This window comes from Globicephala melas, chromosome 1 (genome assembly GCF_963455315.2).
Source record: "Globicephala melas chromosome 1, mGloMel1.2, whole genome shotgun sequence".
NCBI classification, from domain to species: domain Eukaryota; kingdom Metazoa; phylum Chordata; class Mammalia; order Artiodactyla; family Delphinidae; genus Globicephala; species Globicephala melas.
The window spans coordinates 5321957-5334358 of record NC_083314.1 but is presented as its reverse complement, the minus strand read 5'-3'; the positions used below and the strand labels follow the sequence as shown (position 1 = coordinate 5334358).

The 12402-nt window shown below is 33.7% G+C and overlaps 1 protein-coding gene across 1 annotated transcript in view; it reads left to right on the top strand.

The window, feature by feature from the left end:
• The window catches only part of F13B (coagulation factor XIII B chain), a 31979-nt gene extending 20218 nt beyond the window's left edge, over nucleotides 1–11761 (top strand). The window contains exons 10-11 of the mRNA XM_060289881.2: nucleotides 10129–10339; nucleotides 11508–11761. Coding sequence (XP_060145864.2) covers nucleotides 10129–10339; nucleotides 11508–11541 — 245 coding nt within the window. The 3' untranslated portion in view covers nucleotides 11542–11761. The remainder of the gene's footprint in view (nucleotides 1–10128; nucleotides 10340–11507) is intronic.
• Nucleotides 11762–12402: the final 641 nt, after the last annotated feature.

Sequence of the window (12402 nt, the reverse complement as noted above, 5' to 3'; positions counted from 1 at the left end):
TAAAAAGAAAATATTTCTTTGTGTTTATATCTGGCTTTCATTTATTTTCTTATCTTATTTCACTGTCTTGGACTTCAGTATAATGCTGAGTATAAGTGGTGGGTATCTGTGTTCTGATCTCATAACTAAATCTTTCAGTAATTCATCTTTAAATATGGTGTTACAAATACGTTAAAAAAATCAAAATAAAGATATAGAAACCACCTATTTCTATTTTGCTAAGAGTTTAAAAAAACCTTCAGTGCAGTGAGTTTAATTTTAGCAATATCTGTTGAAACAATCATATGATTATTACATTTATTTTTTTTTCCCTGGAATTACATTGCTTCTTTTTTGAATGTTAAAGCAGGATTGTATTTCTGTAATAAATCCCACATGGTTGTGATGAATTATGCTTTTTATATATTGTTGAATTTTATTTGCTAATACTCTACGTAGGATTTTTGCAACTATTTTCATGAGGGAGATTGGTTTGTTATTTTCCTTTTGGGTTTTGTATCAAGTTTCTGCTAACTTCATACAATGGGTTGGGAAGTATTCCCTTTTTATCAATTCTCTAGATTTTGTCTAAGACTGGTACTATTTCTTCTTTAATAATTGTAAGAAATCATCAGAGATGCCACCTGGGCCTTGAGGTTTTTTTTGAGGAAAGGTTTTAATGACAACTTCAATTTGTTTAATAGATATTAGGTTATTATTCTCTTCTCTCCGTTTCAGTAGGAAGTGGTTTGTAAGAATGTGTCCATTATATCTAAATTGTCAAGTTTGTTGACATAACGTTCATGACATCCTCTTAATGGTCTTTTTAATGCCTTTAGTGATGTGTCTTTTGTTATACTACTGTGAAGAAGTATGTCTTTCTGATATATCTTGCTGAGGGTCTGTAAATTTTATTGGTCCTTATAAGCAATCAGTATCTGCATTTTTTGATCCTTTCATCAAATGTTGCTATTTCATTAATTTATATTCTTGTCTTTATTATTTCCTCTCTTTACTTTCTTGGATTTATTTTATTATACTTTTCCTAGCTTGTTTAGATGTATACTTAGAGTACTAATTTTCATCCTTTATGTTTTTCCCTAAAAATGAATTTAAGGATATAAATTTCCCACTGAGCATAACTTCAGCTTCATCCCACACATTTTTATATTTTTGATTTTTACTATCATTCAGCTAAAAATTTATAATACCCATTTTGATATCTTCTATGCACTCTGAGTTATGTAGAAGTTTATTTTTTAAATTCTAAACATTGGAGGATTTTCTAGTTTTCTTTTGGTTGTTGATTTCTAGTCTAAATCCATTGAGACGTACTTTGAATTATATCTGTTCTTTGAAATTCACTGATACTTAGTCTATTACAAGCATATACTTGTTTCAGGTAAACCTTTTTACTGGAAATAAATTAATTTTGTCCTTGTTGGGTTCACTGTTGTTACATACATATCAATTGAATTGAATTTTGTTTCTCATGTTACTAAGTTCATTCTTATCTGTCCAGATTTATGTTTGTTTGTTTATTTTTCTACCAATTATCAAAAGAAGTGTGTTAAATTCTCTCACATGGTACATTTAAAAATATTTATCATTTTAGTTCTGTCAAATTTTGGTTATGTATTTTGATGCTATTTTATTAGGTGCACACAGATTGAAACATGTTGAATCTGTATAATTTGAGTCTTTCTTTACCTATAGTAATGCTTTGTTTTTGTTTGGTTTTGCCGTAAAATCTACTTTAGCTGTACCAACTGGCGTTTGCCAAGTATTTACAAGGTGTACAATTTTTCATCCTTTAACTTTCAACTTTCTGGATTCTTACTTGTAATGTGTATGTCTTACAAGCAATATATAGTTAGTGTATGTAAAATTATACTTATTCAGTCTGACAATCATTTCCTTTACAATGGATTATTTAGTCCATTTACATACTAATGTGATTACTGATATGTTTGGGTTTATAGCTACTACCTTACTATACTAGATATATATCCTATCTGTTCTATGTTCTGTTTTCTCTCTCTTTTTTTTTTATTGTTTTCTCATGGGCAAATCAAATTTTTTGTTATACCATTTTACTCTCTCATAGCTTGTGGATTATACGTTCCTCCAGACTTCTTTTAGCTGTTATCATAGAGATTTCATAATGCAAAATGGCCTTATTACAATTGAGTACAAATTCGTAGTTTTACCATTTCTCTAGGACACAGAACACTTTATTTACTCTTCCCACTTTTTGTATTATTATGTCATGCATTTTCATTGTACATATAGTTTAACTCCCAAAGATATATTAATATTATGTTGTCCAACAATATTCTTTTAGATTTACCCATATATTTATCAGTAATTTGTTCCTCATCTTTTCTTTTTTTTTAATTTATTTTTTGATACAGCAGGTTCTTATTAGTCATCCATTTTATACACATTAGTGTATACATGTCAATCCCAATCTCCCAATTCATCCCATCACTACCCCCCCCCCAACCGCTTTTCCCTCTTTGTGTCCATACGTTTGTTCTCTACATCTGTGTCTCAATTTCTGCCCTGCAAACTGGTTCATCTGTACCATTTTTCTAGGTTCCACATATAGGCATTAATATGCAGTATTTGTTTTTCTCTTTCTGACTTACTTCACTCTGTATGACAGTCTCTAGATTCATCCACGTCTCTACAAGTGACCCATTTTCCTTTTTATGGATGAGTAATATTCCATTGTATATATGTACCACATCTTCTTTACCCATTCGTCTGTCGATGGGCATTTAGGTTGCTTCCATGACCTTGCTATTGTAAGTAGTGCTGCAATGAACATTGGGGGTGCATGTGTCTTTTTCAATTATGGTTTTCTCTAGGTATATGCCCAGGAGTGGGATTGCTGACTCATATTGTAATTCTACTTTTAGTTGTTTAAGGAACCTCCATATTATTCTCCATAGTGGCTGTATCAATTTACATCCCTACCAATGGTGCAAGACGGTTCCCTTTTCTCCACACCCTCTCCAGCATTTGTTGTTTGTAGATTTTCTGATGATGCCCATTCTAAATGGTGTGAGGTGATACCTCTTTATAGTTTTGATTTGCATTTCTCTAATAATTAGTGATGTTGAGCAGCATTTTATGTGCTTCTCGGCCATCTGTATGTCCTCTTTGGAGAAATGTCTGTTTAGGTCTTCTGCCCATTTTTTGAATGGGTTGTTTGTTTTTTTTAATATTGAGCTGCATACGCTGTTTATATATTTTGGAGATTAATCCTTTGTCTGTTGATTCATTTGCAAATATTTTTTTCCCATTCTGAGGGTTGTATTTTCATCTTGTTTTTAGTTTCCTTTGCTTTGCAAAAGCTTTTAAATTTCATTAGGTCCCATTTGTTTATTTTTGTTTTTATTTCCATTACTCTAGGAGGTAGATCAAAAAAGATCTTGCTGTGATTTATGTCAAAGACTGTTCTTCCTATGTTTCCCTCTAAGAGTTTTATGGTGTCTGGTCTTACATTTAGGTCTCTAATCCATTTTGAGTTTATTTTTGTGTATAGTGTTAGGGACTGTTCTAATTTCATTCTTTTATATGTAGTTGTCCAGTTTTCCCAGAACCACTTATTGAAGAGACTGTCTTTTCTCCATTGTATATGCTTGCCTCCTTTCTCATAAATTAGTTGACCATAGGTACGTGGGTTCATCTCTGGACTTTCTATCCTGTTCCATTGATCTATATTTCTGTTTTTGTGCCAGTACCATATTGTCTTGATTACTGTAGCTTTGTAGTATAGTCTGAAGTCAGGGAGTCTGATTCCTCCAGCTCCATTTTTTCCCTCATGAGTGCTTTGGCTATTTGGGGTCTTTTGTGTCTCCATACAAATTTTAAGACTTTTTGTTCTAGTTCTGTAAAAAATGCCATTGGTAATTTGATAGGGATTACATTGAATCTGTAGATTGCTTTGGGTAGTATAGTCATTTTCACAATATTGATTCTGCCAATCCAAGAACATGGTATATCTCTCCATCTGTTGGTATCATCTTTAATTTCTTTCAACAGTGTCTTATAGTTTTCTGCATACAGGTCTTTTGTCTCCCTAGGTAGGTTTATTCTTAGGTATTTTATTCTTTTTGTTGCAATGGTAAATGGGAGTGTTTCCTTAATTTCTCTTTCAGATTTTTCATCATTAGTGTATAGGAATGCAAGAGATTTCTGTTCACAAATTTTGTACCCTGCAACTTTATCAGATTCATTGATTAGCTCTAGTAGTTTTCTGGTGGCATCTTTAGGATTCTCTATGTATAGTATCATGTCATCTGCAAACAGTGACAGTTTTACTTCTTTTCCAATATGTATTCCTTTTTCTCATTTTCTTCTCTGATTGCCGTGGCTAGGACTTCCAAAACTATGTTGAATAATAGTGGCGAGAGTGGACATCCTTGTCTTGTTCCTGATCTTAGAGGAAATGCTTTCAGTTTTTCACCATTGAGAATGATGTTTGCTGTGGGTTTATCGTATATGGCCTTTATTATGTTGAGGTAGGTTTGCTCTATGCCCACTTTCTGGAGCGTTTTTATCATAAATGGGTGTTGAGTTTTGTCAAAACCTTTTTCTGCATCTATTGAGATGGTCATATGGTTTTTCTTCTTCAATTTTTTAATATCGTGTATCACACTGATTGATTTTCATATATTGAAGAATCCTTGCATCCCTGGTATAAATCCCACTTGATCATGGTGTATGATCCTTTTAATGTGTTGTTGGATTCTGTTTGCTAGTATTTTGTTGAGGATTTTTAAATCTATATTCATCAGTGATATTGGGCTGTAATTTTCTTTTTTCGTAGTATCTTTGTCTGGTTTTGGTATCAGGGTGATGGTGGCCTCATAGAATGTGTTTGGGAGTGTTCCTTCCTCTGCAAATTTTCGGAAGAGTTTGAGAAGGATGGGTGTTAGCTCTTCTGTAAGTGGTAGGATTCACCTGTGAAACCATCTGGTCCTGGACTTTTATTTGTTGGAAGATTTTTAATCACAGTTTCAATTTCATTACTTGTGATTGGTCTATTCATATTTTCTATTTCTTCCTAGTTCAGTCTTGGAAGGTTATACCTTTCTAATAATTTGTCCATTTCTTCCAGGTTGTCCATTTTATTGGCACAGAATTGCTTTTCGTAGTCTCTTAGTATGCTTTGTATTTCTGCGCTGCCTGTTGTAACTTCTCCTTTTTCATTTCTAATTTTATTGATTTGAGCCCTCGCCCTCTTTTTCTTGATGAGTCTGGTTAATGGTTATCAATTTTGTTGATCTTCTCAAAGAACAAGCTTATAGTTTTATTGATCTGTGCTATTGTTTTCTTTGTTTCTATTTCATTTATTTCTGCTCTGATCTTTATGATTTCTTTCCTTCTGCTAACTTTGGGATTTGTTTGCTCTTCTTTCTCTAGTTCCTTTAGGTGAATGGTTAGATTGTTTATTTGAGATTTTTCTTGTTTCTTGAGGTAGGCTTTTATAGCTATAAACTTCCCTCTTAGAACTGCTTTTGCTGCATCCCATAGGTTTTGGATTGTCGTGTTTTCATTATTATTTGTCTCTAGGTATTTTTTGCTTTCCTCTTTGATTTCTTCAGTGATCTCTTGGTTATTTAGTAACATATTGCTTAGCCTCCATGTGTTTGTGTTTTTTTTGCTTTTTTCCCTGTAATTGATTTCTAACCTCATAGTGTTGTGGTCAGAAAAGATGCTTGATATGATTTTAATTTTCTTAAATTTACTGAGGCTTGATTTGTGACCCAAGATGTGATCTATCCTGGAGAATGTTCCGTGTGCACTTGAGAAGTGTAATCTGCTGTTTTTGGGTGGAATGTCCTATAAATATCAATTAAATTTGCCTGGTCTATTGTGTCATTTAAAGCTTGTGTTTCCTTGTTAATTTTCTGTTTGGATGATCTTTCCATTGTGTAAGTGAGGTGTTAAAGTCCCCACTATTATTCTGTTACTGTTGATTTCCTCTTTTATAGCTGTTAGCCATTGCCTTATGTATTGAGGTGCTCCTATGTTGGGTGCATATATATTTATAATTGTTATATCTTCTTCTTGGATTAATCCCTTGATCATTATGTAGTGTCCTTCCTTGTCTCTTGTAACATTCTTTATTTTAAAGTCTATTTTATCTGATATGAGTATTGCTACTCCAGCTTTCTTTTGATTTCCATTTGCATGGAATATATTTTTCCATCCCCTCACTTTTAGTCTGAATGTGTCCCTAGGTCTGAAGTGGGTCTCTTGTAGACAGCATATAGATGAGTCTTGTATTTGTATCCATTCAGCAAGCCTGTGTCTTTTGGTTGGAGCATTTAATCCATTCACGTTTAAGGTAATTATCGATATGTATGTCTCTATGACCATTTTCTTAATTGTTTGGGGTTTGTTTTTGTAGGTCCTTTTCTTCTCTTGTGTTTCCCACTTAGAGAAGTTCCTTTAGCATTTGTTGTAGAGCTGGTTTGCTGGTGCTGAGTTCTCTTAGCTTTTGCTTGTCTGTAAAGCTTTGGTTTCTCCATCGAATCTGAGTGAGATCCTTGCCGGGTAGAGTAATCTTGGTTGTAGGTTCTTCCCTTTCATCACTTTAAGTATATCATGTCACTCCCTTCTGGCTTGTAGAGTTTCTGCTGAGTAATCAGCTGTTAACCTTATGGGAGTTCCCTTGTATGTTATTTGTTGTTTTTCCCTTGCTGCTTTCAATAATTTTTCTTTTTTTTAAATTTTTGCCAATTTGATTACTATGTGTCTCGGCATGTTTCTCCTTGGGTTTATCCTGTATGGGACTCTCTGAGCTTCCTGGATTTGGTTGACTATTCCTTTCCCATGTTAGGGAAGTCTTCGACTATAATCTCTTCAAATATTTTCTCGGGTCCTTTCTCTTTCTCTTCTCCTTCTGGGACCCCTGTAATGTGGATGTTGTTGTGTTTAATGTTGTCCCAGAGGTCTCATAGGCTGTCTTTATTTCTTTTCATTCTTTTTTCTTTATTCTGTTCCACAGCCGTGAATTCCATCATTCTGTCTTCCAGGTCATTTATTCGTTCTTCTGCCTCAGTTATTCTGCTATTGATTCCTTCTAGTGTAGTTTTCATTTCAGTTATTGTATTGTTCATCTCTGTTTATTTGTTCTTTAATTCTTGTAGATCTTTGTTAAACATTTCTTTCGTCTTCTAGATCTTTGCCTCCATTCTTTTTCCGACGTCCTGGATCATCTTCACTATCATTATTCTGAATTCTTTTTCTGGAAAGTTGCCTATCTCCACTTCATTTAGTTGTTTTTCTGGGGTTTTATCTTGCTCCTTCATCTGGTACATAGCCCTCTGCCTTTTCATCTTGTCTGTCTTTCTGTGAATGTGGTTTTTGTTCCAGACTGCAGGATTGTAGTTCTTCTTGCTTCTGCTGTCTGCCCTCTGGTGGATGAGGCTATCTACCTCATCTTTTCTTGTTTTTCTCTGTTTCTCATTTTTTGTATGCCTGAAAAAATTAGTTCTTTATTATTTTCTCAGTTTGTGTTTGCCTGCAAATCTCTTTATTTTTTTTCTCCTTTGAGGAATATTTTTGCCTGATATAGAATTCTAGCTTGTCCATTATTTTCTTTCAATGCTTTAAGGATGTCATTTCATCCTTTTCTGTTTTTGTACTTTTTGTTAAATAGTCAAAGATCATTTTAATAGTACTTTTTTGAAAGTAAGCATCTTTTACTCTGCTGCCTTTGAGATTCTCTTTGCCTTCTCAGTAGGTTATTTTGGTTCGACATAGATGTTGGTTTCTTTGTGCACTTTATTCTCCTAGTTGGTAGGACTTCTTGAATCTGTGACTTGATATCTTTCATAGGTTTTGGAAATGTTTGGCTAATGTCTTTTCAAATATTTTTAACATTTTCTCTTTTCACTCTTTCTGTGATTCCATAAAACACATGTTACATCTTTTTCCAGTGTCCCCTGTCTCTTAAAATCAATATTTTCTTTCCTTTTATCTTCTCATTGTTTCAGTTTGGTAATTCTCTGCTGATATATTTTCCAGTTCATGAATCCTCTCTTTAGATGTGTACAGTCTGCTTTAAACTTGTATACTGAGTTCTCAATTTCAACTATTATCTTTGCATTTCTAGAATATCCATTTCATATTTTTTTGTAGATTTGAGTTGTCTGATGAAAGACTTCATCTTAACATCTATTTCCTGACCATATTAGTCGCAATTATTTATTTTTAACTCCTTGTCTGCAAATTCCAATATCTGGATCATCTGTAAGCTATATCTATTTTCTAGATCCATTTCTTGCTATTTCTGTTAATGGTTGATTGAATATCAAATATTTATGTGTGGATAAAATTTTAGGATCTTGAGACAATGATGCCATCTTATTCCAGACAATACTCATCCCATCTTCTGGCTGATAGTGTAGGGAAATTTATTCTCTATTCAGTGAGAGACAAAGCTTTCTCTAAGCTTATTTTCAGAACTTTGTTTGCTCCTGCTCATAGAATGTACCCTGCAGGGTTCTTCACTAGAGTTTGGTGTGTATACCAAGGTCCCCCTTCCTGCCTGGCTCTGATATTCCTGGGAGATGGCCACTGCTCACTGTAGCTTTCCGTTCACTTCAAGTTGAGCTCCTCATTCTCTCTCTGCACAATCAAGAATAGGCAGATGCCCCCCTGGCAAAGCCAGGGCAGAGTATCAAGCTCATTTCATCCTACCTCTCATCTCTCTGGGCTCTGACACGTCAAGTCCTGCCTGTCTTGGCTGACCCACTTTTCTATCCTCAACCCCGTGGGATTTCCAGCAGCTCTTCTGGCTCTGTGTTTGTCGCTGGCCCATCTGTATCTAGTCTCTCAGCTTGCGCTGAAAATCAACAAAGCCCCAAGAGAAAAATGGCACAGAGTGTGGAACTCATCTGAATGGGCTTTTACCAGACCCTTAGCCTCTGGAGTACTGCCTGCCTTGAAAATTCTCTGATCCCTTGAAATACTTGCTTTGGGTCTGTTTTCAGAGTTTCTAGTTCTTAGTAGAAGTGCTGGTCTGATATAGGTTACTCTGTCATGGTTGAGAGCAGAAGTTCCGTGAAACAATTTTGAACTCGTTTTAATTTAAATTGCATGTTTTGTAGAACATTCTAAACAATAGTACCATTTGACCTCATTTTCAAAACTATTTTTCAGTGACTATAAAGATCCTGTTAGACTCTTTCTAATCATTCCTGCCATTTGTTTTCTATCTATGGCGTTTCTAGGATGACATCTGACACACAGGCCTTCACTTGAGAACGACTGAATAAAGAAGTATTTTAGCGTGTCAGTTGTATGATTCATTTGCTCTGTTAGCAACTCTGGACCTTTTTATTTATCTCAGAAGCAACTGCTTGGTGCGCTCAGTCATCCAGGAGGCAAATATGAACACAAGCAGCCCCATTTTCTGACATGATTTGACATTTGGTATCTTAAAAATACCAATGTTTTTATCAAGGAAAAGAAACCAGAGAAGTTTGTTGGGTATCCTAGTTCTTATCTTAAGTTTTTATTTTGTTTTGTTTTAATGCATAAGGAGAAGGACACAATAATACTGTCAATGCTTAAAATTTAAAGCATCTCAATCCAATCTTAATAATCCTTAATAACTGAAATTTAAAAGAGAAGAAACTGTTAATTACTTTGGATATACTTTATACATCAGGTCATAAATTCTGAGTCAGTGTCGAAACTCTAGCTTGTTTCTACATTTCCATAAAATATTATCTATCCAACCATCAATGGTTTGTCTCATGGGTGTTTTATTTGCACTTTCTGAAGAAGAAAAAAGAAAAAGAACACTATTTCAATGACTATTATTAACTATCAATGTTTTTTGAAAAACACCTTTTTTGCCTTCTGTCTTTGCAAATCTTAATGGCAAAAAGCTCAGTAACTGGCAGGACATACCCTTTTTCCAAATTCAGGGCAACAGAGATAAATGGCAGGCTGTTTTCTGTGAGCTTTGAACATATTTTCTGACTTGAATATGAATTCTAACTTACTTGCTGCTCTAATGCCTGGGAATTTTAAGGTTATTATGAGAAAGCAACACAATGGTTCCTGTTAATACTGAGAGGTATCAAGATAGTTTTCTTTGTTTTTTATTTTTTTCAGAGCCTTGCACATTATCTTTTGATACAATGGAAAGTAATAATTTGCTCCTGAAATGGAGTTTTGACAATAGGCCATATATTTTGCACGGCGAGTATATTGAGTTTCTTTGTAAGAGAGATACTTACATTGAGTTTCCTATTATCGGATCGAAATTGAGAGTGCAATGTGACAGAGGGCAGTTAAAATATCCAACATGTATTCAAAGAGAAAGGTAAGGAGAGGCTTGTACCTGCAACTGTTTTTTTTTTCTGTTCAGGTTGTTATTCATGAGATTCATTATGTTATAAATTTTAGAAACATTAGGTTCTACAACAGTCCTACTTTATGGTCATTATAAAGGGAAAAAAATCACGTTGTCTTTATTTTTTAAAACCAAGACAACTCCTAGACGTATTAACTAATTCAACAAGCTTTCTGAGTGGTTTAAAGTCAAAGCACTGTTTGCTATTGGATATTTGTGACTCTTTGGCAATCAGGTAAATAAATCAATTTGAGCAATATTTAAATGTGGAAAAATTAACCTACATGTTCTGAGATAAGAGAAAATCACATTTTCTCCCATTTCTCATTAGAGGTTTGTAATAATGATGGGAAACACAGTTTTACAAACTTGATACTGAGGGAAGAGCATGTCAATAACAAAGATTAAAATTATGGTATTTGTTTTCAGGAACACGGTTCTATATAAGAATTTGGAAGTTATTTCTGAAGTGTTTTCTCATATAGCAATTTTTAACATATATTTTCTACTACTTGATCAATGGAAAACAATCCTGTTCTTTTCTTAGAGAAATGTTAAAAGAATGCAATAAAATAATGTAATTCATTTTATTGGGTCAGAGTTTTGCCCCCTTTGAAGATACATTATAAAATGGGAATTATACTCTAGGTTCAACTAAGAACATTTTTAAATGACTTAAAAGTGCATGTGGTACTCTTCTAATGGTTATAAAGAATGAGCTGTATGAACTACATAAGGACAGTTTTTTAGATACTTGGAACATTCTAGAAAAAAAATTCATAAGACACACAAGTGGAAAACTTTTATTTTTAATTGCAGTGAAAAATCAGAGTAGAAAAATGTATGTGCTATTTAAATTTTTTATTATATCTTGCATTTCCTATTTCTAAGAGAAAAAGGAATAAGTAACTTAGAAAAAAAAATGTAGAAAATGGTGTTAGTGTAGTTAACGACATTGAGTTTTTAAAAAGAAATTGGTGGTATAATTTACCAGGGATGGTTACTTGCTTTTATCAGTACCTCATTAAAACAAGGACCAGTTATATGAAATATTGAAGGGCTAAGACTGTAATAAATACTTGACCAGAAATGATGCTTATTTCAACCCCCACCTTCTCTCTCTTTTTTTCTTATCAAGGATGTTGTCTTATCAAGAACGCTTAAGAACATGAAAATGAATGGCAAAAAGAAGAATAACATTTTGACACATCATAAAATCCTTTATAAAACATAATTGTTAGAAGAAAAATGTTGAATTAAAAACCTCTGATTTTTTACTTGCATGAAGATTTGAATCTAAACTGTTTACGCTGGACATTTTCTTTATTTATAAATAAAAGCTACACATGCTATTGTTTCACTTCTGGTTTGGATGACTTGACATGTGACCTCATCTTTGCTGCATGTTTCATCTATTAAAATATCAATCTGCACATCAAAATATTTCTGGTTCCTAATGCCAGTTCACTGGACTATACTGTCTTCAATATATGTGCAAAAATTCACACATGTCTTTAATCGTCTTTGTTAATATCAGGGTTTTCTGTTACTTTGAGTTCAATATTTATTCAAAAGAACCAGCACACTAGAGCTGAGAAACTATGCATCATGTTAGAGGATTTACTTTATTAAATGAGCCGAGACTGCCCTTCAGACTTTCTAAGTGTAAAGAACTTTTAAAATTAACTGTACTGTTAGCTACCATTTGTTAATAATCAAATGGTTTGTGAATTAGTGAACCTTCCACATGTTTAAATGTTGCCCAAAGAACACAGCTATAAAAAAGAACAACCCTTACTATTTTTATATTATACACCGTCAATTTTTTTCTTAGATTGGGTAATTAATGGAATCATGCAGATTCTGAAAAATAAAACCTGAAGTCAGAGAGACCTTCAAGCACCAAAAAAAGGGTGTGTCAATAATACTAGGGCCTGTCAGAGGCCTGAAATACTGCGTTCAGTGTGAAAGAGAGTTACTCACCCAGTTGTTATTACGGCTCATTCATAAGCACTACCTGGTTCTAGTACCCT